General features: G+C 41.3%; 1 protein-coding gene across 3 annotated transcripts; it reads left to right on the forward strand.

Annotated features, from left to right (window-relative positions):
- Window positions 1-27,900, forward strand: LOC122556329 (apolipoprotein D-like). Of its 3 annotated transcripts, none has more exons than XM_043702959.1 (6): window positions 1-152; window positions 3,860-3,999; window positions 9,075-9,202; window positions 19,012-19,100; window positions 23,205-23,228; window positions 27,237-27,900. In XM_043702959.1, exons 2-6 carry the CDS (start codon window positions 3,880-3,882, stop codon window positions 27,461-27,463), a joined length of 588 nt encoding a protein of 195 aa, XP_043558894.1. In that variant the 5' UTR covers window positions 1-152; window positions 3,860-3,879; the 3' UTR covers window positions 27,464-27,900. The 3 variants fall into 3 exon arrangements, with proteins under 3 accessions (XP_043558894.1, XP_043558895.1, XP_043558896.1); XM_043702960.1 differs by lacking the exon at window positions 1-152 and adding an exon at window positions 1,467-1,636; XM_043702961.1 differs by lacking the exon at window positions 1-152 and adding an exon at window positions 1,647-2,009.

Raw genomic sequence — 27,900 nt, forward strand, 5'->3', positions numbered from 1 at the left:
CTGAATCTCCCTCTCCCTGTTCGCTCAGTGATCTCGGAGTTGGGTGGTTTGCGCGGACCCGCAATATAAGGACTGGCTGTGAGTTTGCTCGGCAGATGCTGGCACCCAGCGGCTGTGGTACTGACCGCCGCTCACTCTCCACATTGCTCAGGGTAAGCTGCTGGGAATGAGAGGGAGGAGGGGGCTGACTGAAAGGGAGAAGAGTTATTGGGAGAAGCTCGGAGGAGAGAAAGGCGATATAACAATGATGTACACACGAAGCAAGTGATCTGAGGGGGAAAACAACCATATTTCACACAGCGAGTGAGGGCAGCATTGGCACTAGATAATAGGGTCGGACTGGATAATAGGGTCGGACTGGATATTAGGGCCGGACTGGATAATAGGGTCGGACTGGATAATAGGGTCGGACTGGATAATAGGGTCGGACTGGATAATAGGGCCGGACTGGATAATAGGGCTGGACTGGATATTAGGGTCGGACTGGATATTAGGACCGGGCTGGATAATAGGGCCGGACTGGATAATAGGACCGGACTGGATATTAGGACCGGGCTGGATAATAGGTCCGACTGGATATTAGGACCGGACTGGATATTAGGACCGGACTGGATATTAGGACCGGGCTGGATAATAGGGCTGGACTGGATAATAGGGTCGGACTGGATAATAGGGTCGGACTGGATATTAGGACCGGGCTGGATATTAGGACCGGGCTGGATAATAGGGTCGGACTGGATATTAGGACCGGACTGGATAATAGGGTCGGACTGGATATTAGGACCGTGCTGGATAATAGGGTCGGTCTGGATATTAGGACCGGGCTGGATAATAGGGCCCGACTGGATAATAGGGTCGGACTGGATATTAGGACCGGACTGGATATTAGGACCGGGCTGGATAATAGGGCTGGACTGGATAATAGGGTCGGACTGGATATTAGGACCGGACTGGATATTAGGACCGGGCTGGATAATAGGGCTGGACTGGATAATAGGGTCGGACTGGATATTAGGACCGGGCTGGATAATAGGGTCGGACTGGATATTAGGACCGGGCTGGATAATAGGGCCGGACTGGATATTAGGACCGGGCTGGATAATAGGGTCGGACTGGATAATAGGACCGGTTTAGTTATTGGAACCGGATTAGATAATAAAACCAGACTGGGTCGATAGTAGAATGGCCTCCTTCCACATTTGAATGATTCTGTGATAATGATAACAATAAGGAACTTCGGGAACACAGCTCCTGTCCCGCCTGAAAGCTGCTCCGTTTGTGCAATGGGCTGTGTCCATTTTGAATACAGCCAGGATGCTGTTCCTAAAGGGAGCGAGCGTCAGTCTGTCTGGGGAGGTTCAGGGGAGAAACATTGGCCTGGACTGGAACACGGGGAGCTCTGCTTTGGACACACACATACATACATACACACACATACATACATACATACATACATACATACACACACACACACACACACACACATGTTTAGACCGGGCGGGGAGACTGTTGCTCCTCTGAAGCGGCCACAGCAGCTTCCCGAGTGAAGAGAGCTGGGGTTGGTGCTTGGGATCAGCTCGCTGTATCGAGTTGAGTTGATTTGTACAGAGAAGGAGGAGGCCACGCTGTTCCCGAGGTGAGTGGAGTTCACTCCGGACCTGCTTTCAGTTTTCACAAGCAGCCCAAGTGAATGAAGTGCTTTTCACCGGAAGGACGTTTACCTTTCGGTAGAGACCTTCTTTGGGATCAGATGTGCAAAGCAACGTGTGAGGGAACTCCCTCAGTCCTTCAACGCATCACACCGGCCAGCTCTAAGAGTGGGATGCTCTCTGTGTGTGAAGGGCTCATTCCTTCACGCACACGTCTGTAATTACTGAGCTGATATTGAAAGGCAGGCACGGAGCAGCGAGACGATCCGAGTGGACTTTTCAGATCAATTTTCTTGTTCCTAGTTCTCTTCGTGGAAGCCAATTTCCTTGTGAGAAGTTTGAATCTACGAAATATCACAAGTGCTGGAAACTCGCCTGAACAGAGTATACTGCAAATATATTGTAACCTTGGAAGGGGAGAGAGGGCCGGTTATGTCAAAGAATTTTCCCAAGAACTCTTAGAGGAAAGCCTGCTGAGGACAAACAGCCCTGTAAAGGAGAAATAACTGAAAACCATTCAATGATTTACCATCGATGAAACTTTAATGAATCACAATTTTAACAATTTACTTGCTTTAAGGTAGCCTGTGTCCTTACAGTGCATGCAGCTGTTTGAGAGCAGCTCCATATGTACATTGTAGCGTTTTGGTTTTTAGTGCTTCAGTGATGTATTTAGACAATGTGAAAGCCAACATCAGAGCTTGCAAGCTGGATCACAATACAGAGCGACTCCTTGGGTAGACCCAAGTGGAGGATGATGTCTGTTAACGAACAACTGACATTTCACCAGAACAAAATTTCAGGACAAACTAGTGCAACACAACATCAAGCCAATGGCTTCATCCACCCACTCAACACTGACTTCATACTGAGTATTTCTAATTGGTTCTGTTAATGGAAACTTGCTCTATTGTTTTGCTCGCAGAGCGCTTTAGGGAATATCTCCAGGACACCCGCACCAATCAACCCCACCACCCCGTGGCCCAACATTTCAACTCCCCCTCCCACTCTGCCGAGGACATGCAGGTCCTGGGGCCTCTTCCGCCGTCACTCCCTCATTACCCGACACCTGGAGGAAGAATGCCTCATCTTCTGCCTTGGAACCCCAGGGTATCAATGTGGACTTCACCAGTTTCCTCATTTCCCCTCCCCCCACCTTACCTCAGTTCCAATCTTCCAGCTCAGCACTGTCCTCATGACCTGTTCTACCTGCCAATCTCCCCTCCCACCTATCCGCTCCACCCTCCTCTCTGACCTATCACCTTATTCTCCACCCCCATTCACCTATTGTACTCTTGGCTACCTTCTCCCCAGCCCTACCCCCCTCCCATTTATCTCTCCACCGTGGAGGCTCCCTGCCTTCATTCCTGATGAAAGGCTTTTGCCCAAAACATCAATTTTCGCATGTTGCTTGACCTGCTGTGCTTTTCCAGCACCACTCCATTGTAGATACAGGACACAATATCAGCCCTGACTATAAACCAGGTTGCTTTTTAAAAAAAAAAATCAATTTTGCTGAACACCATTTTGACAAAGTGTCAGAAGAATCCATTGGGTTACAATGCTCTAAGAAATCTATAATGATTGTCCAAAGTTTAAAAATCACACAACCCTAGGTTATAGTCCAACAGGTTTAATTGGAAGTACTAGCTTTCGTAACGCCACTCCTTTCCACCTGATGAAGAAGCAGCGCTCTGAAAGCTAGTGCTTCCAATTTGCACACTCCAGTCCAAAACCGGCATCTCTAAATAATGATGATTGTCGGCATTGTAAGGAAGGTAGATTTAAGAAATGACAGAAATAGAGGAGCATTTTGCACAAGAATAGTCAGGGATTACTCCTTGATGTGGATTGTTGAGGTAAAATCCTTTCTGATGGTGAAACATGCTTTTTTAAAAAAAAGTGTACTCTCGAAATAGAGTTCCTAAAGGATTGCTCTGGTGGTGGTTTAACCTGAGGGTCACCACACCTCAGGTGAGGACTGAGATGAGAAGGAGAGTCATTCTTGGTAATTTCAGCCAAAGTGAGAATTGAATCCATGCTGTTGGCATCACTCTATATTGCAATCCAGCCAACTGAGTGAACCAGCAACCCCTATTGAGAATTTACAGACAAATTGTTGCCCCCATATAATTAAATGAACAGCCTCTGTTTTTGTGAGTCAGTCAATTTGTGAGTATATTTGGTTCAGAAATCTCTTTGTGTTTCAGATTCCTCTCAAGCTGCTACCATGTGGGGGCCGTTCCAGTTGCTGTTGATCACTTCCATTTGTTTAACCAAAAGAGTTCAAGCTGTCCAATGGGGTAGATGTGAACATGTGGAAGTGCAAAAGAATTTTAGTCTTGATCAGGTTTGTCCTGTTAATTCTTTAGTTGCCTGGCAATTCCATTTTGTGTAAGGAAATAAATTATGCAGATGCCAAAGGATCAATAAAACATCTTTTGCCAAAGGGATTGGTCAGTTCAATGGATTTTCGGACCATCTGCTCAACTTTATCGACAGGGATCCAAAGCAAAATCAGTTTATGTTCTTACATCTGAACTCATATGGTTTCTCATTTAGCACAAACAGAGCTTATAATACATAACATTAGTACTTCAAAATAAATGTCTTTGAGTGTGGAAGTCACCACTGAACCCATCAATAATCAAAGCAGAAAATGCTGGAAATACTCGGCAGGTTAGGCAGTATCTGTGAAGAGAAACAGAGTTAACCTCTTGGTCATTGATGATCCTTCTGAAATTTCTGATGAAGGGTTAACACTGATCCAAAAAGTTACCTATTTGTCTCAACAAATACTTTCTGATAATCACATTAAATCTATATCTGTGGTGAGTCAGTTTCAGAAATTGTTGCCACTAATATATTATTTCAGTGTAATGTCCTTTAAGGTAACTTGCCAAATACAGGAAATATATTCATTTGTTCAAATCATTTTAATGGATAATTCTGCTGAACAATCATGTTATATTAATTGTAACTATTCACGTGAATCTATCATGTAAAATACACCAGCATTTTAATGGGAATAGGGTACTCATTGAATATAGCAGTTCTAATATTGGGCTAGTTACAGACCATAAGAGTAGGGGAAATTTATCTTTGTTTTACTTTGGTAAGTATCAAACAACTTGGATTATAATTTAAAGATTTAATTTAGAACCATCTTCCTAAATATTTGGAAATTAGTGTTAATGTTAAGTGCTGTCCTGTGGGTTCCAGCAGCACACATTGTTTATTGCTGAAACTATATTAAGTATTTGTTCGGCCACAGTTAGAATTTCATGTGCAGTCCTGGAATCCACATAATAGGAGGGATGTCATTGCACTGGAGAGAGTACAACGATGATTTACCTGAATGTTGTCAGGGCTGGAGAGTTTTGGTTATGAGGAGAGATTGGATAGACTAGGCTTGTTTTCCTTGGTGCAGAGGAGACTGAGGGGGGACATTATAGAGATGTATAAAATTATGAGGATCACATGAGGGTAGGGTAAACAGGAAAGAATTTTACCCTTGGCAGAAGAATCAATGACTGGGAGTCACAGATTTAAGGTAACAGGCAGGAGGTTCAGAAGAGATGTGAGGAAAATCTTTTAACTCCGAAGCTAGTGGGAATCTGGAACTCACTGCCTGCAAGGATGATAGAGACAGAAACCCTCATACAATTTCCAAGGGTTTAGATGTGCACTTGCAATGCCATGGCAGACAAGGCGATAGGCTAAGTGTTGGAAAATGTGATTTGTAAAATTCTCTTGTGGGATGTGGGTGGAGGCTCGAAGGGCTGAATGGCCTATTCCTGCTTGTATTTCCTGTGTTTCCATGTAGGACCTGTTCCAAGGATGGTGGAACTGTCAATGAAGAGAGTTTGGGAAAACAGGGCCTGTTTTTGGAAGAGTTTCAGAAAATGAGGGATGATCTTATTAAAACATACAGAATGCTTAAAAGGATAGTGTTAGTCTGGGAGATGTGAGCAAGAAGTGTCTCCAAATCTGTGTATGGGTGTTAGGTGTGGGAATCTAGAACCAGAGGAAAAACGTTTTAAATTAAGGGGGACCAAACTGTTAAGAATTATTTTTATCTCGAGGATTGTGAATCATTGGAATTCTCTAACCAAGAAAGCTGACAAGCTCAGTCTTTGACAATGTTTAAGGTAAAGATTGATAGATTGCTAAATATTTAAATGGTCTTAGGGATGGTAGGAGAAAACATTTATTGAAGTGTTTGATCAACAGCTTTTGCCTTGATTGAAGAGCATGTTCCAATTTAGAAGATAATGCTTGAAATATACTTATTTTAAAAATAAATGAATGAACCTCATTAGAATAGTTAGGTATTTGTTTTTGACTGGCAGAGACTCAAGTGATTAGCACTGCTGCCTCACAGTGCCAGAGACCCGGGTTCAATTCCTGACTCAGGCAATTGACTGTATGGAGTTTGCATATTCTCCCCGTGTCTGCGTGGGTTTCCTCCGGGTGCTCCGGTTTCCTCCCACAGTCCAAAGATGTGCATGTCAGGTGAATTGGCCATGCTAAATTGCCTGTAGTGTTAGGTGAAAGGGTAGATGTAGGGGAATGGTTCTGGGTGGGTTGTTGTTTGGAGGGTTGGTGTGGACTTGTTGGGCCGAAGGGCCTGTTTCACACTGTAAGTAATCTAATCTAAATCTCTTTTTATCATTCTCTGCTGACCACTGAAACTTGCAGCTAATGCAAAGGCAGCTACCAATTTGCACCATTTCCAAGAATGCCTTCATATTCATTCAGAAGAGACATAGAGATCTACAGCATGGTAAACGGCCCTTCAGCCCATTGAGTCTCTGCCAGTCAAAAACAAATACCTAACTATTCTAATGAGGTGATTGTGACAGCCCTTGACACCAAGGCCGCATTGGACTGAGGATCCCTAGCAAGGAGCCTGAGCAAAACTGGAGTTGTGGAGTCACAGAGATGTACAGCTTTGAAACAGACCCTTCAAACCAGTCGGTCCATACCAACCAGATATCCTAAATTAATCTACCAGTATTTGGTCCATATCCCTCTAAACCCTTCCTGTTCATATATCTATCCAGATGCCTTTTAAATGTTGTAATTGTACTAGCCTCAACCACTTCCTCTGGCAGCACATTCTATACATGCACCACCTCTGTGTGAAAATGTGCCCCTTAGGTCCCCTTTACGTTTATCCCCTCTCACTTTAAACTATGTCCTTTTTTTTTTGGGCTTGCTCACCCCGGGGAAAAGACCTTGTCTGTTTACCCTATCCATGTCACTCATGATTTTATAGATCTCTATAAGGTCACCCCTCAGCCTCCGACAATCCAGGGAAAACAGCCCCAGTCTATTCAGTCTCTCCCTATAGCTCAAATCCTCCAACCCGAGCAACATCCTTGTAAATCTTTTCTGAAACCTTTCAAGTTTCACAACATCCTTCCTATAGCAGGGAGATCAAAATTGCAGACAGTATTCCAATAACGGGAATCGGGGGAAACCTCTCCACTGGTTGAAGCCATATCTGGCACATGGGAAGATGGTTGGACATCATTCATCTTAGCTATAGGACATCTCCGCAGGAATTCCTTCGGGTAGTATTCAAGGCTCAACCATCTTCAGCTGCTTCATCAATAACCTTCTCAATTTCTGTTATTCTTTGTTTCAGATCTTCATCAATACAGCTCATTGTTTTATTGTGATAAAACTGAGTTCACTAATATTCGTTATTTGATGTGCTAAACTATCCTTTCACTTGACATCTCTCATTGCAATGGGTCCAGCAAGATTAACCAGAAAAATGTTCAAGGGTTCGTGTAGAACAGTGGTAGTGTCCTGATGCCTGGACAGTAAGGACTGGATGCAAATCTGACCTGCTTTGGAGGTGTGTAATAACATCTCTGAATTGTTTAATTAGAAAATAAGTTAATAAAGAAAGGTATTGAGCACCCAATTAAGTACTTGCTGTTCTGCGTCCAACTTTGAGTTTTTTTAGAGTATGGCCGGTCCACCCAGTGGAAGATGAGCTGGTCTGGGCGGGCCTCGGCTAGATCCAAGTCCTCCTCTCTCCCAATAAAAGTACTGTTGTGATACTGGAGATCTGAAATAAAAAAAAAACAGAACATTCTGGAGAAACTCAGCAGGTCTGGCAGCATCTGTGGACAGAGAAGCAGAGTTAACTTTTTTTAAAAATCAAATATGACTCGTATTCAGAAATGTCTCCTCTCACATTCTTTTATGTGCTGCTGTCTGTCTCCGGATCCTCCTCTCTGCTGTTCTCCCAGGGCCCCTTGTTCTCTCCCAGCCTTTTATCATGCCAACCAAATAATATCCACTACCTTCCCCTACAGGGCAACTGTTTCATTTATCTTTGGTTTTTGCAACTCTGTACATAAAAATGTTGCATGATTTTAAAACATGATGGCTGCCTATTAATCCAACAACAGTTTTAAAAAAAATAAAAACAGCTGTTATGTTAGTAAATGTTCCTGTATTCTAGACCTTCCATTTCTGTGCTGTTCCTATTTTGAGTAGTTCATGTAAAGGTGCCTCTGTCTCCCCCTGACAATCTGACAAAGGATTGTCCCACAGAAAAATAAACTGTCTACTCTCATTCGGATGTTATGCTATGCATTTAAGTGTTTCCGCTTTAATTTGCGTTGTTCAGCAATTGAAATCCCATAAATATGGAAGCCAGTGATCCATAAGTGATGCTCATTTTCTCCTTGATACCTTCATTTTCATGAAATTTTCTGGCCTTTTGACCCAAACCACACGTTGTTCTCTAATATTGAAGAGACAGAGGTACGGCATTGATCAAGTCGACATTGGTGAGGTCTAGCGATGGTTCAGAATGGCGAGAGCGGCGGTGGAAGCGAAATGATGCCGATGAGAACAGCCTTTCATTGCAGAGGCGCTGCCAAGGGACTCTGGCCTGGTCATCAGGCCCCCTACTCCATGGCGGAGCATTTAACAAGAAGCACTGTAAACTCAAACACTTTTTCTTTATTTATTCATTTTTCTGCCTTTATGTTTTTGTGTAATTTTCTGTTTTAAGACAGCGCCAGAGAATGGTTACACTCTACAACACTTTCCATTGTATTTTGTACCGAAATACAAGTGACAATAAAGAAATGAAATCAAGACCTACTTGCACTTTTCTGCTAATGAAGCTTTGCAATTATCTCCCAGGAGGAATTACAAGGAACACGAAGTACATTTTTATTTTCTGGTAAATCTGAGGAATTGAGATTTGGTCACTGGTGCATGGAGAATCATGTTTACAGAATCATGATATACACCACCCCAAAAGTGTTTAACTTCATGGTGATCTTGTGAAAATGTGTTGCAAGTATCGATTTAATTCCCATCTACAGCATTTGGTCCTCAATGAATTATGCACATAATTAATAAGCTAATACACTTGTTTTTATTTTACAGTATATGGGAACATGGTATGAAATCGAGCGACTTTATAATGTCACTGAAAACCACAGATGTATTTCTGAAACAATATCCTCGGCCTACAATGGGCTAAAAACCGTATATGAGATTATCACTTTGATTACGTAAGTTCTATTGTAAATGCTGTGTGTGTGCGTGTCTGCGTGTGTGTTCAGATTTGTGTGTGTTCTATTTGTGCACACGCGAGACACTAAAATGATTGTCATGACATCCTTATTAAAATTTAGCGACTATAATACTCCAAATAAAGGGAGAGCGAAAACTATTTTGGTACAGCAGAATAGGGCGTTACTGTTGCTTTCCAAATGGCCGTATGATCACTCATTGATTAGAACCATGAAAATTTGGAACGGTGCCAAGTGTAGCAATGGCTTAGGGGAGCATAAAATTGAACAAATTTGAAAGGATTGGATTATAGAAAGATGGGAATGAAGTACATCATTTGTTTTTCCTATTTGTGCACTTAATTGCAGACTTAAAAGTCTTCTTCCAGATCGCTAAGGAGAAAGATTAAGAAGATGTTGCAATATCTGTGACAACAAACTGGGTCTGTTCAGCACTGCAGCAGCTGCTGTTTCTGCTGTACCAGCCTGATCTTCCTATCTCAGGTGTGGATAAAATGGCATTTTCTTAACTGGCCTGCACTTGACTGCAGCCACCATGAAACAGGTTTTAGTGAAGCATCACTGGATACTGATCCCAGTAAATGATAATCCCATCAAGTAATCCCTGATACCTATTTGACTGACTGTGCTAATTACTTTCATTCAATGTAGAAATCAGCACCACAATGTTGGCCCAATGGCCAACCAATTGATTAAACATTTTTCCTGTCTCCAATGATGATAAGCAGTTATGTAAGTAAGCTCTTACACAGGAAGTAAAATAACTTTAATTATATCAAATTATAATAAGGAAGAAAGTTGCCTGACTAGACCAATATGTGACGGTGTTTATCTACCACACATACAGCCATCTTAATCCTTTTGGGAAAGCAAATCTTAGCAGGACTTATACACTTAATGGTAAGGTCATAGGGAGTCTTGATGAACAAAGAGACCTTGGAGTGCAGGTTCATAGCTCCTTGAAAGTGGAGTCGCAGGTAGATAGGATAGTGAAGAAAGCATTTGGTATGCTTTCCTTTATTGGTCAGAGTATTGATTACAGGAGTTGGGAGGTCATGTTGCCGCTGTACAGGACATTGGTTGTTGGAATATTGTGTGCAATTCCGGTCTTCTTCCTATCGGAAAGATGGTGTGAAACTTGAAAGGGTTCAGAAAAGATTTACAAAGATGTTGCCAGGGTTGGAGGATCTGAGCTACAGGGAGAGGCTGAACAGGCTGGGGCTGTTTTCCCTAGAGTGTTGGAGGCTGAGGGGAGACCTTATAGAAGTTTACAAAATTATGAGGGGCATGGATAAGATAAATAGACAAAGTCTTTTCCCTGGGGTGGGGGAGTCCAGAACTAGAGGGCATAGGTTTAGGGTGAGAGGGGAAAGATATAAAAGAGACCTAAGAGGCAACATGAATGGAATGAGCTGCCAGAGGATGTGGTGGAGGCTGGTACAATTGCAACATTTAAGAGGCATTTGGATGGGTATATGAATAGGGAGGGTTTGCAGGGATATGGGCCAGGCATTGACAGGTGGGACCAGATTGGGTTGGGATATCTGACCGTTTGGATGGGTTGGACCGAAGGGTCTGTTTCCATGTTATACATCTCTATGACTCTATCTATTTAAACTATTGTTCAAAGGTGATACGTGTGTAGATACCTTGTGCAATTCCAACCATTAAGTCAGTCTGATTGACAGGCAGAACATCTTTCTGTAAAGGGTGTGAAAGATGTCATAGGGGTTTTGATTGTGGAGATGGTAGTGTTCTGTTGGATCCAATGGTAGTCCGGGAGTATCAGCGAGGGCCCACTGGTGGATGAAGGCCCAGGGGAGCAGATGATGTTTGAGGGCCTCTGGAAGTGATATGGAAAACAGACAGATCAAGGACATTCTTGTTGGTGTGCGAGCAATATTGCCAAGGCACCTGCCATATGAACTGAGCAAGCTGTGGTTCTTTTAAGTTAGAGTCATAGAAATGTACAGCATGGAAATAGACCTTTCGGTCTAACCTGTCCATGCCAACCAGATATCCTAACCTAATCTAGTCCCATTTGCCAGCAGTTGGCCCATATCTCTATAAATCCTCCCTATTCATATACCAATCCAGATGCTTTTTAAATGCTGCAATTGTACAAGCCTCCACCACTTCCTCTGACAGCTCATTCCATACATGCACCACCTTCTGTGTGCAAAAGTTGTCCCTTAGGTCTCTTTTATATCTTTCCCCTGTTTATATCTTAAACCTATGCCTTCTAGTTCTGGATTCCCCTCCCTCAGGGAAAAGATCTTGTCTATTTATCCTATCCATGCCCCTCATGATTTTATAAACCTCTGTATGGTCCTCCCTCTACCTCCAACGCTCCAGAGAAAACAACCCTAGCTTATTCAACCTCACCCTATAGCTCAAATCCTCCCACCCTGGCAACATCCTTGTAAATCTTTTCTGAACCCTTTCAAGTTTCACAACATCCCTCCAGCTGAAAAACTCTGTACAGGAGACCAGAATTGGCCATGATATTCCAAAAGTGGCCCAACCCATGTCCTGTATAGTTGCAACATTACTTCCCAACTCCTATACTCAATACTCTGACCAATAAAGGAAAAAATACCAACACCTTCTTCACTATCCTATCTACCTGTGACTCTACTTTCGAGGAACTATGAACATGCACTTCAAGGACTCTTTTTCAGCAACTCTCCTTAAGACCTTACCATTAACTGTATAAGTCCTGCTATGATTTGGCTTTCCAAAATGCACTTATCTAAATTAAACTTCATCTGCTAATCCTCAGCTCATTGGCCCATCTGATCAAGATTCTGTTATACTGTGAGGTAACCTTCTTCGCTGTCCACTACACCTCCAATTTTGGTGTCATCTTCAAACTTACTAACTATACCTCCTGTGTTCACATCCAAATTATATATCTAAATGACAAAAAATAGTGGACCCAGCACCGACCCTTGTGGCACTCCACTGGTCATAGGCCTCCAGTCTGAAAAGCAACTGTCCACCACCACCACCACCCTCAGTCTTCTACCTTCAGTCCTTGCCATTCCAAATACATCTAAAGCCTGTCCCTCAGGATTCCCTCCGACAACTTGCCTGCCACCAATGTTAGGCTTACCGGTCTATAGTTTCCTGGCTTTTCCTTATCATCTTTCTTAAATAGTGGTACCATGTTAGCCAACCTTCAGTCTTCTGGCACCTCACCTGTGACTATCGATGATACAAATATCTCAGCAAGGCCCAGCAATCAGTTCCCTAGCTTCCCACAGAGTTCTAGGGTACACCTGAACAGGTGCTCGGGACCTATACACTTTTACGTGTTTCAAGACATTCAGCACTTCCTCCTCTGTAATATGGACATTTTTCAAGACGTCACCATCTATTTCTCCACATTCTATATCTTCCATGTCCTTCTCCACAATAAACACTGATGCAGAGTTACTTGTGGCCTTGGAAACCCTGCTGCTTGTGGTTAAAAAGAACATAAGTGTAAATGAAGGCTGCAGTCTCATTAAAAGACTTAAGTGATTGGGATGTTACATTTGGAAATCAAGACAGCTGCCAACCAATGAATGCTTCAAATACAGTGTGATGTTGCAAACCTGATGTTAAATGCACATGAAATTAAGCATGGGCTGAAGGGAAATAATTTTAGAATAAATGAGCTTGCTGCAAGCAAATTGACTCGAACGTTACACCAGCCACACCATAAGGTGTTTGGCAGCAGACGTTAGGCGAGTGTCAACCGACTGTGCTTCCACTAGCATTGGTGAAAAAGTTAGAAAGACAAGGGCTAATTACTTTTAGGATACCCTAAATTCATCAAATGAAAATGCCATGTTTCATATTTGTTTTCTATTCTAACCTCTGAAATGACTCCAGCTCATTTGTTTTTGAGAATTCAGCCCATGGATTCCACACCTTAGATACATATGTAGGACATAGCAGCAAGAGTAGGCCATTTGCCCCTTCGGTCCTGCTTCACTGTTCAATATGATCATGTCTGATCTGGTTGTAGTCTCAGCTCCACTCTGCTGTTTGGATGCCGTAATCATTGTCTCCCTGGTTTATGAAAAAAATTGTTATAGAATCAAAACTTGACTCTTCCTGATAAGGATAAATGCCATTGGAGCTGCCACTGGAGACTCCTTCTTTACCTGTCACAATCCCAGCAGAATTCACTCTTGTCCACCTTGCATCTTCGCACTGCCATGTAAAAGATCTCACTATACAGTAGAACACAATGTAAGCGACCTGGGCTCCTTGAAAGGAGGAAAAGAGGTTTGTATTGGCAAGCTCTGCTTCTGTGTCAGGCCCAGACCTTGCGGATGAAGACCTCAGTCTCTGTTGAGACCTATAGTTGAATTATATGTTCTGATCTTCAGGGGACTCCTCACTTTTCTACCACTTGTGGTCTTGTTGTCATGTCTTCACTGCAGCACTTCTCACATTTCCTCAGATGGTGTGATTTCCTTCATGTGAAATGAACCCAGGCAAATAAGCTGGAAATTCACAGAAGTTATAAATGGAATCAGGCCATCAGTTTAACCCAGTTACCTTGATGTTCATTCACCCTTCTTGTGAGCAAATGGTTCCTATGATTTTTATCCACTCACTTCTCATCTCTCTTCAACATTTTCTTCATCTGTCAAATATAATCTTGAATATTTACTTAACCTTACACCTGGACTTAATTTCACTGCCACACAATAAAGTGTGTTAAAGTTACAGCTTTTTTAAAAGACATTTCGTGGTTTATCTTGGAATCTTCCTCATTGCTTTTGACCATCAACACTGGAAGTGGTCTGCTTCCATCAACTTTGTTCCAAACTTTCCTAATTTTAATGGTGTCTTGCATATTTTCCAGTGCCCCAGCGTATCAAATCTTACTTTCTTATGTTCTCCTTTATTATTTTCACAATAATATTTGCAGCCATCTTTGCCCTTAACCTTCAATTTACATTGTTTTCTGATCTCTATTCATCTATGTCATTTGAAAGCTACAAGCAGGTTCCTTTTTTTTTTGAATGGAGTGTATTTAAGCTCTGGAGAAAGTGAGAGTTGCAGATGCTGACATCAGAGTGGAAAAGTGTGCTGCTGGAAAAGCTGAATTTATTGTTATGTGTACTGAGGCACAGTGAAAAGCTCTGCCTGTATTGCTAGCAAGACAAAGCTTTTCACTGTGCCCCGGTACACATGACTAGAAATTCAATTCAATTCAATTCAAAAGCACAGCCGATCAGACAGCATCCATTCTCGAAACGCCGACTCTCCTGCTTCTTGAAAGCTGCCTGATCAGATGTGCTTTTACATAGAACATAGAACAGAAAATTACAGCGCAGTACAGTCCCTTTGGCCCTCCTTGTTGTACCAACCTGTGAAATTAATCTGATGCCCATCTAACCTACACTGTTCCATTATTATCCATATGTATGTCCAATGCCCATTTAAATGCCTTTAACGTCGCGAGTCTACTACTGTTGCAGGCAGGCCGTTCTATGCCCCTACTAATCTCTGAGTAAAGAAAGTACCCCGATATCTGTCCTAAATCTATTACCCCTCAATTAAAAGCTATGTCCCCTTCATGTTAACCTTCACCATCTGAGGTAAAAGGCTCTCACTGTCCATCCTATCTAATCCTCTGATTATCTTATGCGTCTCGATTAAGTCACCTCTCAACCTTCTTCTCTGCAATGAAAACAGCCTCAAATCCCTCAGCTTTTCCTTGTAAGACCTTCCCTCCATACCAGGCAACATCCGAGCAAATCTCCTCTGAACCCTTTCCAAAGCTTCCACATTCTTCCTATAATGCAGTGACCAGAATTGTGTGCAATACTCCAGATGTGAGTTTACCAGTGTTTTGTACAGCTGAAGCATGACATTGTTGCTCTGAAACTTAATCCCCCTAGCAATAAACGCCAGCACACCATATGCCTTCTTAACAATCCTATCAACCTGGGTGGCAACATTCAGGGATTTATGCACCTGCACACCGAGATCTCTCTGTTCATCTACACTGCCAAGAATTTACCATTAGCCCTGCATTCCTGTTACCTCTTCTGAAGGGAACTACCTCACACTTTTCTGCATTAAACTCCATTTGCCACCTCTCAACCCAGCTCTGCATCTTATCTATGTCTCTCTGTAACCCACAAAATCCTTCGGCACTATCCACAACTCTTCCTACCTTAGTGTCATCTGCAAATTTACTAACCAGTCCTTTTACGCCCACATCCAGATAAGAATGACGGACAGCAGTGGCTCCAAAGCAGATCCTTACAGCACACCACTGGAACTGAGCTCCAGGATGAACATTTCCCATCAACCACCCTCTGTCTTCTTTCAGCTAACCAATTTCTGATCCAAATGGCTAAATCACCTTCAATCCAGAAACTCTGTATTTTGTGCAATAGCCTACCATGTGGAATCTTATCAAATGCCTTACTGAAGTCCATGTATGCCACATGAACTGCTTTACCTTCACCCACCTGTTTTGTCACTTTTTCGAAGAACTTAATAAGGTTAGTTAGGCATGACCTACCCTCACAAAACCATGTTGACTATTCCAAATCAAATGATTCCTTTCCAGATGATTATAAATCCTTTATTTTATAATATTTTCCAACACCTTACCCACAATCAAAGCTCATTGGCCTATAATTATCAGGGTTGTCCCGACTCCTTTTCTTAAACAAGGGAAAAACATTTTCTATCCTCCAGTGTCTGGCACTACTCCTGTTGACAATAATCACATAAAGATCGATGCCAAAGGCTCTGCAATCTCCTCTTTGGCTTCCCAGAGAATCCAAGGATAAATCCCATCCGGCCCAGAAGTCTTACCTATTTTCAGATTTTCTAAAATCGCTTAAACCTCCTCTTTGTCAGCCGCAATCCCATCTAATCTTGTAGCCTGTATTTCCATATTCTCACTAACATTGCCCTTTTCCAACATGAATACTGATTAAAAAGTGTTCATTAAGCACTTCCCCTATGTCCTCAGATTCCACACACAACTTCCCACTACTGTCTTTGATTGGCCCTAATCTTACTCTTTTATTCCTGATATACCTGTAGAAGGCCTCAGCGTTTTCCTTGATCCTATCTACCAACAACTTCTCATGTCCCCTCCTGGCTCTTTTTTGCCTTCTCTTTAGATCTTTTCTGGCTAACATAAAACTCAAGCCCCCTAACTCAGCCTTCACATCTCATCCTCACGTAAGCCTTCTTCTTTCTCTTGACAAGAGCTTCAACTTCTTTAGTAAACTGTGGCTCCCTCTCTCGACAACTATCTCCTTACCTGCTAGGTAAACACTTACTAGGCACCCGTAGTAGCTGTCCCTTGAATAAGCTCCACATTTCAAGTGTGTCCTTTCCCCTGCAGTTTCCTTCGCCCTCCTATGCATCCTAAATCTTGCCTAGTCACATCACATTTGCCTTTCCCCCATTATTCCTCTTTCCCTTTGGGATATACCTATTCCTGCCCATTACTATTGTAAACATAACCGAATTGTGGTCACTATCGGCAAAGTGCTCACTTACCTTCAAATCTAATACCTGGTCAGGTATTCAGCAGTATCAAATCCAATTTGGCATCGCCCATTGTTGGCCTGACTACATACTGTGTCAGAAAACCCTCCTGCACACATTGAACAAAAACGGATCCATCTAAGCTACTCGAACAATAGCATTCCCAGTCAATGTTGGGGAAGTTAAAGTCCCCCATAACAACTACCCTGTTATTCTCGCTCCTATTGAGAATCATCTTTTCTCTCCTTTCCTCTACGTCCCTGAACAATTCGGAGGCCTATAGAAAACTCCTAACAGTGTGACCTCTCCTTTCCTGTTTCGAACCTCAGCCCAAACTACCTCAGTGATGAGTCCTCAAACATTATCTCATCTGCTTAATACTACCCTTGATTAACAATGCCAAAGCCACCCCTCTTTGCCATCTTCTCTGTTCTTACAGAAACATCTAAATTCTGGAACTTGCAAAAACCATTCCTGTCCTGCTCTATCCATGTCTCTGAAATGGCCACAACATCAAAATCCCAGGTACCATTCCATGCTGCAAGTTCACCCACCTTATCCCAGATACTCCTGGCATTGAATTACACACATTTCAAACCAACATCCTGATTGCTGGTGTCCTCTCTGTAAACCTATCCCTAACCTCACTAGCCTCAACCTCCTGTACACTGGAACTACAATTCAGGTCCCATCTCCCTGCTGCATTAGTTTAAACATCCCCGAACAGCATTAGCAAATACCCCCCCAGAATTTTGGTACAGCTCTGATTCACGTGAAGACCATCCTGTTTGTAGAGGTCTCACCTTCCACAGAAAGAGCTCTAATTATCCAAAAAATGAAAGCCCTCCCTCCTGCACCATCCCTGCAGCCATGTGTTCAGCCCCGCTCTCTCCCTGTTCCTCATTTCACTAGCACATGGCGCGGGCAACAAACCAGAGAAAGCAACTCTGTTTGTTCTAGCTCTAAGCTTCCATCCTAGATCCCTGAATTTTAGCCTTAGATTCTCACCTTTCTTCCTACCTATGTCATTATTGCCGATGTGGACCACAACTTGGGGCTGCTTCCCCTCTCCCTCAAGGATCCCGAAAACATGAGACATCGTGAACCCTGGTACTTGGGAGGCAACGCACCAAACATGAGTCTCTCTTGTTCCCACAAAACCTCCTATCTGTCCCTCTAACTATGAGACATCAATGACTAAAGCTCTGCTCCTCTTCCCCCTTCCCCTCTGAGCAACAGGGACAGACACTGTGCCAGAGACCTGTGCCCCATTGCTTACCCCTGCTAAGTCATCCCCTCCCCCAACAGTATCCAAAACGGTATTCATGTTGTTGAGGGGAACCACCACAGGAGACCCCCTGCACTGCCTGCCAGTTCCCTTTCCATCTCCTGACTGTAACCCATTTACTTTCTTCGCGTGGCTATGGAGTAACTACCTCCCTGTACCTCCTCTCAATATCCCCCCTCTGCCTCCCAAATGATCCAGTACCACACTTTTTGACTCTGTGTTTAAGGTATGTCTTCTGTAAGAATGTATAAATGTATTATTGCTCAGTGGTCCTGTGCACAAATCTCTCAGTTTTCCACAAACTTGTCGAATTGAATTTGTGTTCTGGTGTTTGTACTTGCATTATCTGTCTGTCCTTGGATCTTCATTTAACCGTGGTCTCTGCTCACATTTCAATTGCTCTATTTCACTCATGCATCTGATTTCTTTCATATTTTATTGTTGGATTCAGCAATGTGTACACCCAAATGATAAATATCCTCAGTTTTGATCAATAAATAAATATTTAAAGAGTCACAGAAAAGAATTATTTTCATACTTAGCTCACAAATCTGGCAGCAAATTTCCTCCTCATAATATGGAGAGACCGCTTAGTCTCCAACCACATTAAAACAGTATCCTCTCATTGATAACATCAAGCCTTTCTGGTGTATGTTGTGGTTGATGTGAAGGGGTACATTGGAGATCCATCTCGCTGGAAATCAGCTGTGAACAAGTGAGGCAAAAGTGAGGACTGGAGATGCTGGAGATCAGAGTCTAGATTAGAGTGGTGCTGGAAAAGCACAGCAGGTCAGGCAGCATATGAGGAGCAGGAAAATCGATGTTTTGGGCAAAAGCCCTTCATCAAGAATTTCTGATGAAGGGTTTGTGAACAAGTGAGTCAGTCCTATCACTACTACCTCTTCACTTCAGATGAATTCATGACAGAAGTATAGGATTTGTCTTTATATATACAAAGCTTTTCTCCTTTTTGCAGGAAGGGTAATGAGGTGACTGCACACACTGCAGAATTAATTCCACCTGACAAGACAGCCAAAGATCAATCAAAACTAATCTACAGACTTGGTAAGTTTTTTTTTAAAGTTATTTATCTTTCATGTGGTTTGGGCAGTATTTAATAATCACCTCTAGAAAATGTGGTAATGAACAACCTTCTTGAACTAGTCATGGAGTGTAGATAGATCCACTGTGCTGTTAGGAAGGGAGTTCCAGGGTTTTGACATAGTAACAGTGAAGGAATTGTGATATTGTTCCAAGTTGGGATGGTGTGTGGCTTGAAGCTGAACTTGCAGATAACAGTGTTCGCAAGTATCCACAGCCCTTGTCCTTCTATTTGGCAGAAGTTGTGGGTTTGGAGGGCTTTTAGTTAATTAGAGGAGGAAGGTTTCAGAAGGGAATGTATGTTGGTTTACCAAGCAAAAGGAAATAACAGAACTGCAAGCAATAATTTTTATAGTGGTACTCAAAATGGAATAGGAAAGGGCAGAGCATACAAGCAAATAAGATCAAAGGAAGAACATTGTTGTAAAAGCAAAATTAATAGCTCTTTACATAAATATATATGTATTCATAAAAATAAACGAATTAACAGTACAGTAGGGATTCATGAGCATGACTTTATAGCATTTTTAAATTCATGGTTAATCTGAAATAAGTGTGAACGCAAGAAATGACCTTGCATTTGGATAATGTAACATCCATATGGGTGGTGATAGAAAATAACAAGAGGAGGAAGATATTGGTGGGAATAGTTTATAGGCCCCCCCCTAATAGTGACTGTTAGGACACAGAACAGCACTGGAACAGCCCTTCAGCCCAACATGTCTATGTTGACCAAGATGCCATTCTAAAGTAATCTCATCTGCCTGTGTATGGGCCATATCCCTCCATTCCCTTCCTGTTCATGTGTCTGCCCAAATGTCTTAGATGTTGCTATCATAAATATAAGAAAACCAATAAATTAGAATATGAGGGCATATAAAAAAAGACAGTACATTGAACCTGGGTGAATTTAATCTTCATGTATATTGGGATTATCTAATTGGCAAAGGCAGCCACAAGGAATAATAAATAAACTGTTTCTGGAATGGTTTCCCAGAAAATTATGTTGTGGATCCAACAAGGAATCATGGATCTCAGAGGAAAAGATCCCCTGGGAACAGTAACCACAACATGGTAGAATTTAGCATGCAGTTTGAGAGTGAGAAACCTGAGTCAGAATCAACGGTGCTAAATATAAATAAAGATAATTACAAAGAGATGAGGGCACAGTTGGCTGGAGTGGACTGGCAAAAGAGTTCAGCAAAAAAGATGGTTGGGGAACAATGGCAGACATTTGAAAAAAGCATTCAGATTCACAGTAAAGGTAGTTCCCAGTTAGGAAGAAGGATTCCAGTGAAGATTTAAACTAACTATGCCAACTAAGGAAGTTAAGAATAGCACCAAATTGGAAGTAAAAACTTGTAATGTGGCAAAGATTAGTGACGAACCAAAGGATTTAGAAAGTCTTAAAAGGCAAAGAAAATAGTCAAAAGCAAAAAGAGGGAGAACATAAATTATGAAGGCAAACTAGCAACTAATAGAAAAATGGACAGTAAAAGATTATTTTTATGTATAAAAAAGAAGAAAGAGGACAATGTGAACACAGGTTATTCAGAGAACAAAGCTGAGAAATAACAAGGCAACCCAGAGAATGGCAGAAGAAATATTTTTTGTCAGTCTTCACAATGAAAGACACTAACAGCAGTCCAAAAAAACCTAAATAATCAAGTAAACAAATATCAAACTGGCATGAAATAAACACAAACCATTCATGAGAGAAAAAAATACAAGGAAAAACAATGCAGATTAAATTAAAAAGGAGGATATTTAAAGAACAAGCAATTGATGTAACACATTTAAATTTCCACATTGGCATTTGTTAAGATACAGCACACAAGTCAATTTTATAATATAAGACCCTTGAGAGTAGAATACGATCATAGATAGAGGATTAACTAACTAATAGAAGTCAAAGTGTTGGAATAAAGGGGACATTTTCAGCATGACAACTGTAATGAGTGGAGTGCTGCAGGATCAGTGCCACAATTTTTATCAATATTGTATTAATGACCTGGATGATGGAAGTAAATATTCTATTGCAAAATTTGCAGATATCACATGAATAAGTGTACTCATAAGGAGCGACGATGAGACAAGGGGTGTACACTGGTCAAGTCAGTGGACAGAAACTTGACAGATGGATTATAAACGATGAAAGTATGACATTGTGCACTTTCTCAGGAAGATGAGAAAAGCTGAATATTATTTTATTGGGAAAAGGCAACAGAGAGTTATAACAAAAAAGGATTTCAGAATCCTTATGCACGTATCACATAAAGCTAAAATCCAATTTCAACAGTAAAAGGAAAGGCAAATGGAGTATTGGTTTTATTTCAAAGGGAATGGAGCATAAAAATAGGGATATCTTGCTGAAGCTATAAAAAGCAAGAGTCACCTGAGTCATGAGCTAATTGGCACAAAGTTAAGAAGATGTAAAAAGTAAAGATTGGTGTGGGAAAAGTAGGTTCAAATTCATAAAACATTGGCACCAGGGTTGGGGAAGATAGGGAGCTGTTCCAAAGTGATGGGCTCGACCTGAATCATTCTGGGACCAGAATCTAGGTGAAACATAAGATTAGGTCTGTAAACGAAATAGTTGGAGGGAGTGGTTGTTGTTCAGTTGCTTTATATTCCAGACTTACTAATCAAGTTTAAATTCTACCGGCTGCAATGGTGGGACTTGAACATCTCTTCAAAGAGAGTGCATCTTCACCACTGACATTGCCATAATCCCACTGTCTCATCCTTTACAGACTATTGCTGCTTTCCACTTTCAACATGCAGGATCATTGCCTGGAGAAAAAAATATTTTGCTTTTACAGAAGAATTTACTCTCTAGAGGTTATGGTTTTCTTTTAAAAAAACATTTTGCATTTAAAAAGCATTGATAAGATAGCATGTAAAAGGCTGGTTAACAAAATTGAGGCTCGTGAAATTAAGGGTCACTATCAAGTTGGATAAAAAAATCTGGCTCAGGGATTTAAGCAGCAAGTTATGATGACTGGGCATATTTCAGGCAGGAAGATCAGGTAGTGGTGTTTCCCATCAGCCAGTGTTAGTACCACCACTCTGTGTTGTTGTGAAGAAATGCCTTGGATCATGGAATGGAGGGAAATTTCAAATTTTGCTATGTTCCAAAATATGAAGGAGTGTCAAAAAGTGAAAATGATACAAATTGCTTGCAATGAAATATAGAGAATGGGTGAAGAAGTTGCACGTGGAATTTAGTGCAGAGAAGTGTGAGGTGATGTATTTTGGCAGGAGTAGTAGGAAGAGGCAAGAGACTTAACACCAGTATTATAAAGAGTTTACAGGAGCAGGGGTGCTGCAAGTTCAAGTCTATTGATCTTTGAAAATGTCAGAACATATTCAGGGAATGGATAACAAAAATTACAGTTTAGAATGGATATGAATATGAAGGGGATTTACCCTCAATAGTCCCATATACAGGGGAATTTAGTTACAAGGTTAAGTTGGAAAATGTGGTGTTGTTCTCATTGAACAATGGAAATGGTGGGAAGGTGTGTTAGAAGTGCACAAGGTTATGACAGACCAAAATAAGATAGTCAAATGACAAACTGTTTCTAGGTGACATAGATGGACATCTAATCAAGAGATTCAAGGAAATATAAGAAAGAACCTTTGTATGCAGTGAGTTATACAGACCTGGGGTTCACTATCTGTGAAAGTGGTGGAAATGGGAACAATCAATGATTTCAGAAAGGAAATTGGATTGGCTGAAGGACGTGAACTTTTAGAGTTACACGAATTGAATCGTGACTCAGGATTGCCTGAATTGCTTCGGAACAATCAACATGGATTGAAGATTCTAATAGCCTCCTCCTGTGTTATTAGTCATTTGTCACTCAACAATCTTTTCTTCCTATGATCCTCCTTGAGGACACTTTGTTAAAGGTAATGGATAAATACAACTTGTTATTGGTTGATTATCATTGAAATTAAAATCTTTCACAATAAAGTGCAAATTTCTATTTTATTCTACTTTTTAAAAAAAATCAATGCAAAGTTTGTAGCTTGTGATTAATTTTTATTATCTTCACTCCACAGAACAAATAATGCAAGAGCCTTTAGGTACGTTTTAAAAAGCATAATTCCTCGATTAATAAGTATGTTATACAATAACAAACAAAATTTGATCCTATTTTAAATGTAATACAAGGTTCAGTGTTTTGACTACTGATTATGTTTTTCTAGTAACTCCTGCTGATTGTTTCTCAGTATGTTGGCAGTGGTTAAAAACTTGGTTAATTTCTGAGTTTGGCATTTGTTGGGGATAAAGCTGGTAAATAATTTCCACTAAAATTTTCAAACATATAAATTGATGTTGGGTCTTTACTGAAAAAGCAAGCTTCCTGAATAAACTCTGCTGCTAGCCAATAACTAACATAAGATATTTTCCACATCATGTCCAGTGGTGGAACATTACTCATGTCACAACAGCCATTAAGGACGAATACAAGTATAGAGTGCAGAATCACTGACATCACAAGATGGAGCAGTGTATAAAACCAAAGACTTCTGGGAGGTTTATATTTTTAAATACTTTAATGTGTGGGTAAAAAAAGTCATTAGACTTTTGAAATATCATTTAGGAATACATCATTTAGAAAAAGACATATTTCACCAAAACGTCTTATCATGTACTCATCAGGACGTTCGCAAGAATATCGTTATGAAGGAGAACAACATTGAATGCTGTGTGGGAAGAGAGTGTTGATTGGTGCATTTTAATGACAATGTATATTTGTCAACTAGTTAGCACTGTCTTCTCAAAAAGAATACAGGGAACCTCGATTATCTGAAGGACATGGGTAGAAAGTATTTCATTCAATTAATAGAATGCCGGATAACAGTTAGCCAACCATCGGGACCTTGCCACCTTGTTTGGATAATCTGAAATTCACTTAATCGAATGCTAGCAATTGAGGTCAGTCCTATTCACATTGGGGTTCTTGTGAATGTCCAGTAAGTGTAAGACAGAAAGCTTTGACAAAATCTGTCCTTTTACAGCAACACTGATTCTTCAATCTTAAATGAAAAACCTCCAAGGGATGTAAACTCCAGTAGTGACTGATTTGCCTCCGATTTGAGACATTGGATAGAGATTTTATTTTACATTATGCCGTTGTTGGTGTAGGTCTGTGCTCACTAAACAGAATAGAATGAATAAGCTTGAATAGAATGAATAAAATACAACAAAATCCCCACCGTGTGGAAACAGGGCATTTGGCCAAAAGAGACCACACCAACCATCCGAAGAACATCCCACCCAGACCATCCCCTACCCTATCCCAGTAACCCTGCATTTCCCATGGCTAATCCACCTCACCTACACATCACTGAACATTGTGGGCAATTTAGCATGGCCAATTCATCTAACATGCACCTCTTTTCACTGTGGGAGGGAACCAGTGCATCCAGCAGAAACCCTCACAGGCAGAGGGAGAACATGATAACTCCACACAAACAGTCGCCTGAAGGTGGAATCAAACATGGTCCCTGGTGATTTAAAGCAGCAGTGCTAACCATTCAGGCCTTGTGTCAGCAGTGGGTGTTGCAAACAATAAGTGTGAACTGTGATAGGGTTTTAACAACGTGGCTCTGAGTCTTTGATTAGAATGCTAAGGCAGCACAGCTTCCCACAGGAGAGTAGAATGACCATTGTCTGTGTTAGGTGGTATGTTCTTGCTAGTTGAGCAGGCCTCACTTACATAGAACAATACAGCGCAGAACAGACTCTTTGGCCCTCTATATTGTGCCAATCTGTGAACTATTCTCAGCTACACTATCCCAAAATCATCCATGTACTTATCTAAGGATTGTTTAAATCTCCCTAATGTGGCGGAGTGGACTACATTAGCAGGTAGGGCATTCCACACCCTTACCACTGGTTTTGAACATAATTTCAGTCTCAACAGGCAAATTGAGGTGGTCTTTCAAATGTTATTCATCTCAGCAAGCTAGCTATTTGCATTTACAGTAATAAGAATTACAAAGATGTTGCCAGGGTTGGAGGACTTGAGCTACAGGGAGAGGCTGAATAATCTGGGTATGTTTTCCCTGGAGCATTGGAGGTTGAGGGGTGACTTTATAGACTTTTATAAAATCATGAGCGGTATGGATAGGGTAAATAGACAGGGTCTTTTCCCTGGGGAGGGGGAGTCCAGAACTAGAGTGCGTAGGTTTAGGGTGAGAGGGGAAAATTTCAAAGGGATCTAAGGGGCAAACTTTTCATGCAGAGGGTGGTGCATATATGGAATGAGCTGCCAGAGGAAGTAGTGGAGGCTGGTACAACTACAACATTTAAAAGGCGTCTAGATTGATATATGAATAGGATGGGTTTAGAGGGATAGGGGCCAAGTGCTGGCAAATGGGAATAGATTAATTTAGGATATCTGGTCAGCATGGATGAGATGTGCTGACGGGTCTGTTTCTGTGCTTATATCTCTATGACCCTGTGACACTAATTAAGTTCAGAAAACTGCTAAACTGATCCTGTCTGACAAAATTAAATTTTTTGAAAAGGTGACTAAACATATGGATGTGGGTCATGTAGTTGATGTGGTCTCCATTGACTTTATTAAGGCCTTTGTCAGAGTGTCACATGGAAGGCTGGTCCAATAGGGCGGCACGGTTGTACAGTGGTTAGCACTGCTGCCTCACAGCGCCAAAACCTGGGTTCAATTTCCACCTCAGGTGACTGTCTGTGTGGAGTTTGCACATTCTCCCTGTGTTTGCGTGGGTTCCCTCCGGGTGCTCCAGTTTCCTCCCACAGTCCAAAGATGTGCAGGTCAGGTGAATTGGCCATGCTAATTGCCCATAGGGTTAAATGTAGGGGAATGGGTCTGGGTGGGTTGCTCTTCGGAGGATCGGTGTGGACTTGTTGGGCCGAAGGGCCTGTTTCCACACTAAGTAATCTAATCTTTAAAAAAAGGTAAGAGCCCATGAGATCTGAGGCAATTTGGCAAGTGGATCCAAAATTGGCTTGCAGGTAGAAGGTAAAGGGGTGATGGTGAAGGGTTTTATTTTTGTGACTGGACGCTTGTCACAAGTGGTAATACCACAGAGATTATTACTGGGACCTTTGCTGCTTGTTATTTACACTACTGACTTGGATGTGCATAGATAAGTTTGAATGAGAGAAGTTGGTGGTGTTGTTGATTGTGAGGAGGATGGTCTCAGGCTCCAGTCTGATATTGATCACCTGGTAATCAGCAGAGCAATGGACAGATGAAATTTAGTTCTGATAAGTGTGAGATGATGCATTTTGAGAGATGCAATAAGAGAAGGATTACACAATGAGTGATAGCTCTCTAGGGAATAATGGATAACAAAGCAATATTGGTGCGCAAGTCACTGATCCTGAAGGTGTCAGCAAAGGTGACAGAGTGATGAAGAAGGCATATGGGATGATTGCCTTCATTAGCTTGGGTTTATAATATAAGAGTAAGGAATATTTGTTATAATTTTAACAAACATTGGGTAAGCCACAGATTCTGATCATTACACTATTGAAAGAATGGGATTGCACTGGACAGGGTGTAGAGGAGATTCACCTGGATGTTGCCCGAGAAGGAAAATCTCAGTTAGGAGGAGAGCTTATATAGGCAGGGTTTTATCCTTGGAGCAGAGGAGGCTGAGAGGATGATGTGATTGAAGTACAGTATACAAAATTATGAGAGGCATAGACAGAGTAGATCATGAAAATCTTTTCTTCATAGCAGATGTGTCTAAGATCAGAGAACCAAAGTTTAAAATGAGGTGTAAGTGATTAAGAAATTACCTGAAGATCGCCAAAGATACAGTTCACCATAAGTTCTGTAAAACCAAAGGTGTCAATGCTCGCTTACTGGGGCAATGGGATGGTGCTAAGATGTGGTCCTGCACTCTGACAGTAGCAAGATAAGCCACAATCAACCAGTGGAGATATTTATCACGTGATTGTTGGAAATGCTGTGTTTAGTCTGTCTGAATTTCTTTTCCAAATATTGCACTTAATTTGATTAACTAATGAGGCAGCCAAAAAAACCCAACTGCTTGTTTTATCATAGATTAATATTCTGTACTCTTTTATTTCAGATGATAAAGCTTTTGATTACTGGGTGTTAGACACTGACTATACAAGTTACTCTCTGGTATTCTCCTGTGTATCATTCCTTGGCATAACACACACCCATTATGCCTGGATTCTTTCAAGAGAACGACAGCTGTCAGCAAATACCACACAGTACCTGCATGATGTTCTGGAAAAATATAAGATTAAAACTCATGATCTTGTGAAAATTAATCAAGAAGATTGCACATAAGAGCTAATCAGAATACATATAAAAGATTGTAACCTGCGTCAAAATGCACTTAATTTTAGTTTACTCCATTTTAGTTTAAACTGGAGTTAGCAAAGCTGAAATTATATGATATCTGCTACAGTTGCTGTGTTTGACTATGAATGGAGTCATCTTCATCAAATCTGATTGTGACATTTCAATCAATATTTTCTGCTCCCAATAATTTTATTAGATAGAAAAATCATGGACTGGCAATAAATAAGCAGAAAATATGATTTTGAGCTCAATGACTTTAATGTTTGACCTCCGAGTTATATTTTTGCTATTCTTATGTTATTCAATTAAATACTATGCAATACTTAGAACTTTGATTAGTTTGGGATTGGTACAGTTACTTGGCTTTGTGCACTACAAGAGTATCAGACATCTATTACACCGAGTGCTTTATGGGCAATAAA

Source organism: Chiloscyllium plagiosum, chromosome 13 (assembly GCF_004010195.1).
Source record: "Chiloscyllium plagiosum isolate BGI_BamShark_2017 chromosome 13, ASM401019v2, whole genome shotgun sequence".
NCBI classification, from domain to species: Eukaryota; Metazoa; Chordata; class Chondrichthyes; order Orectolobiformes; family Hemiscylliidae; genus Chiloscyllium; species Chiloscyllium plagiosum.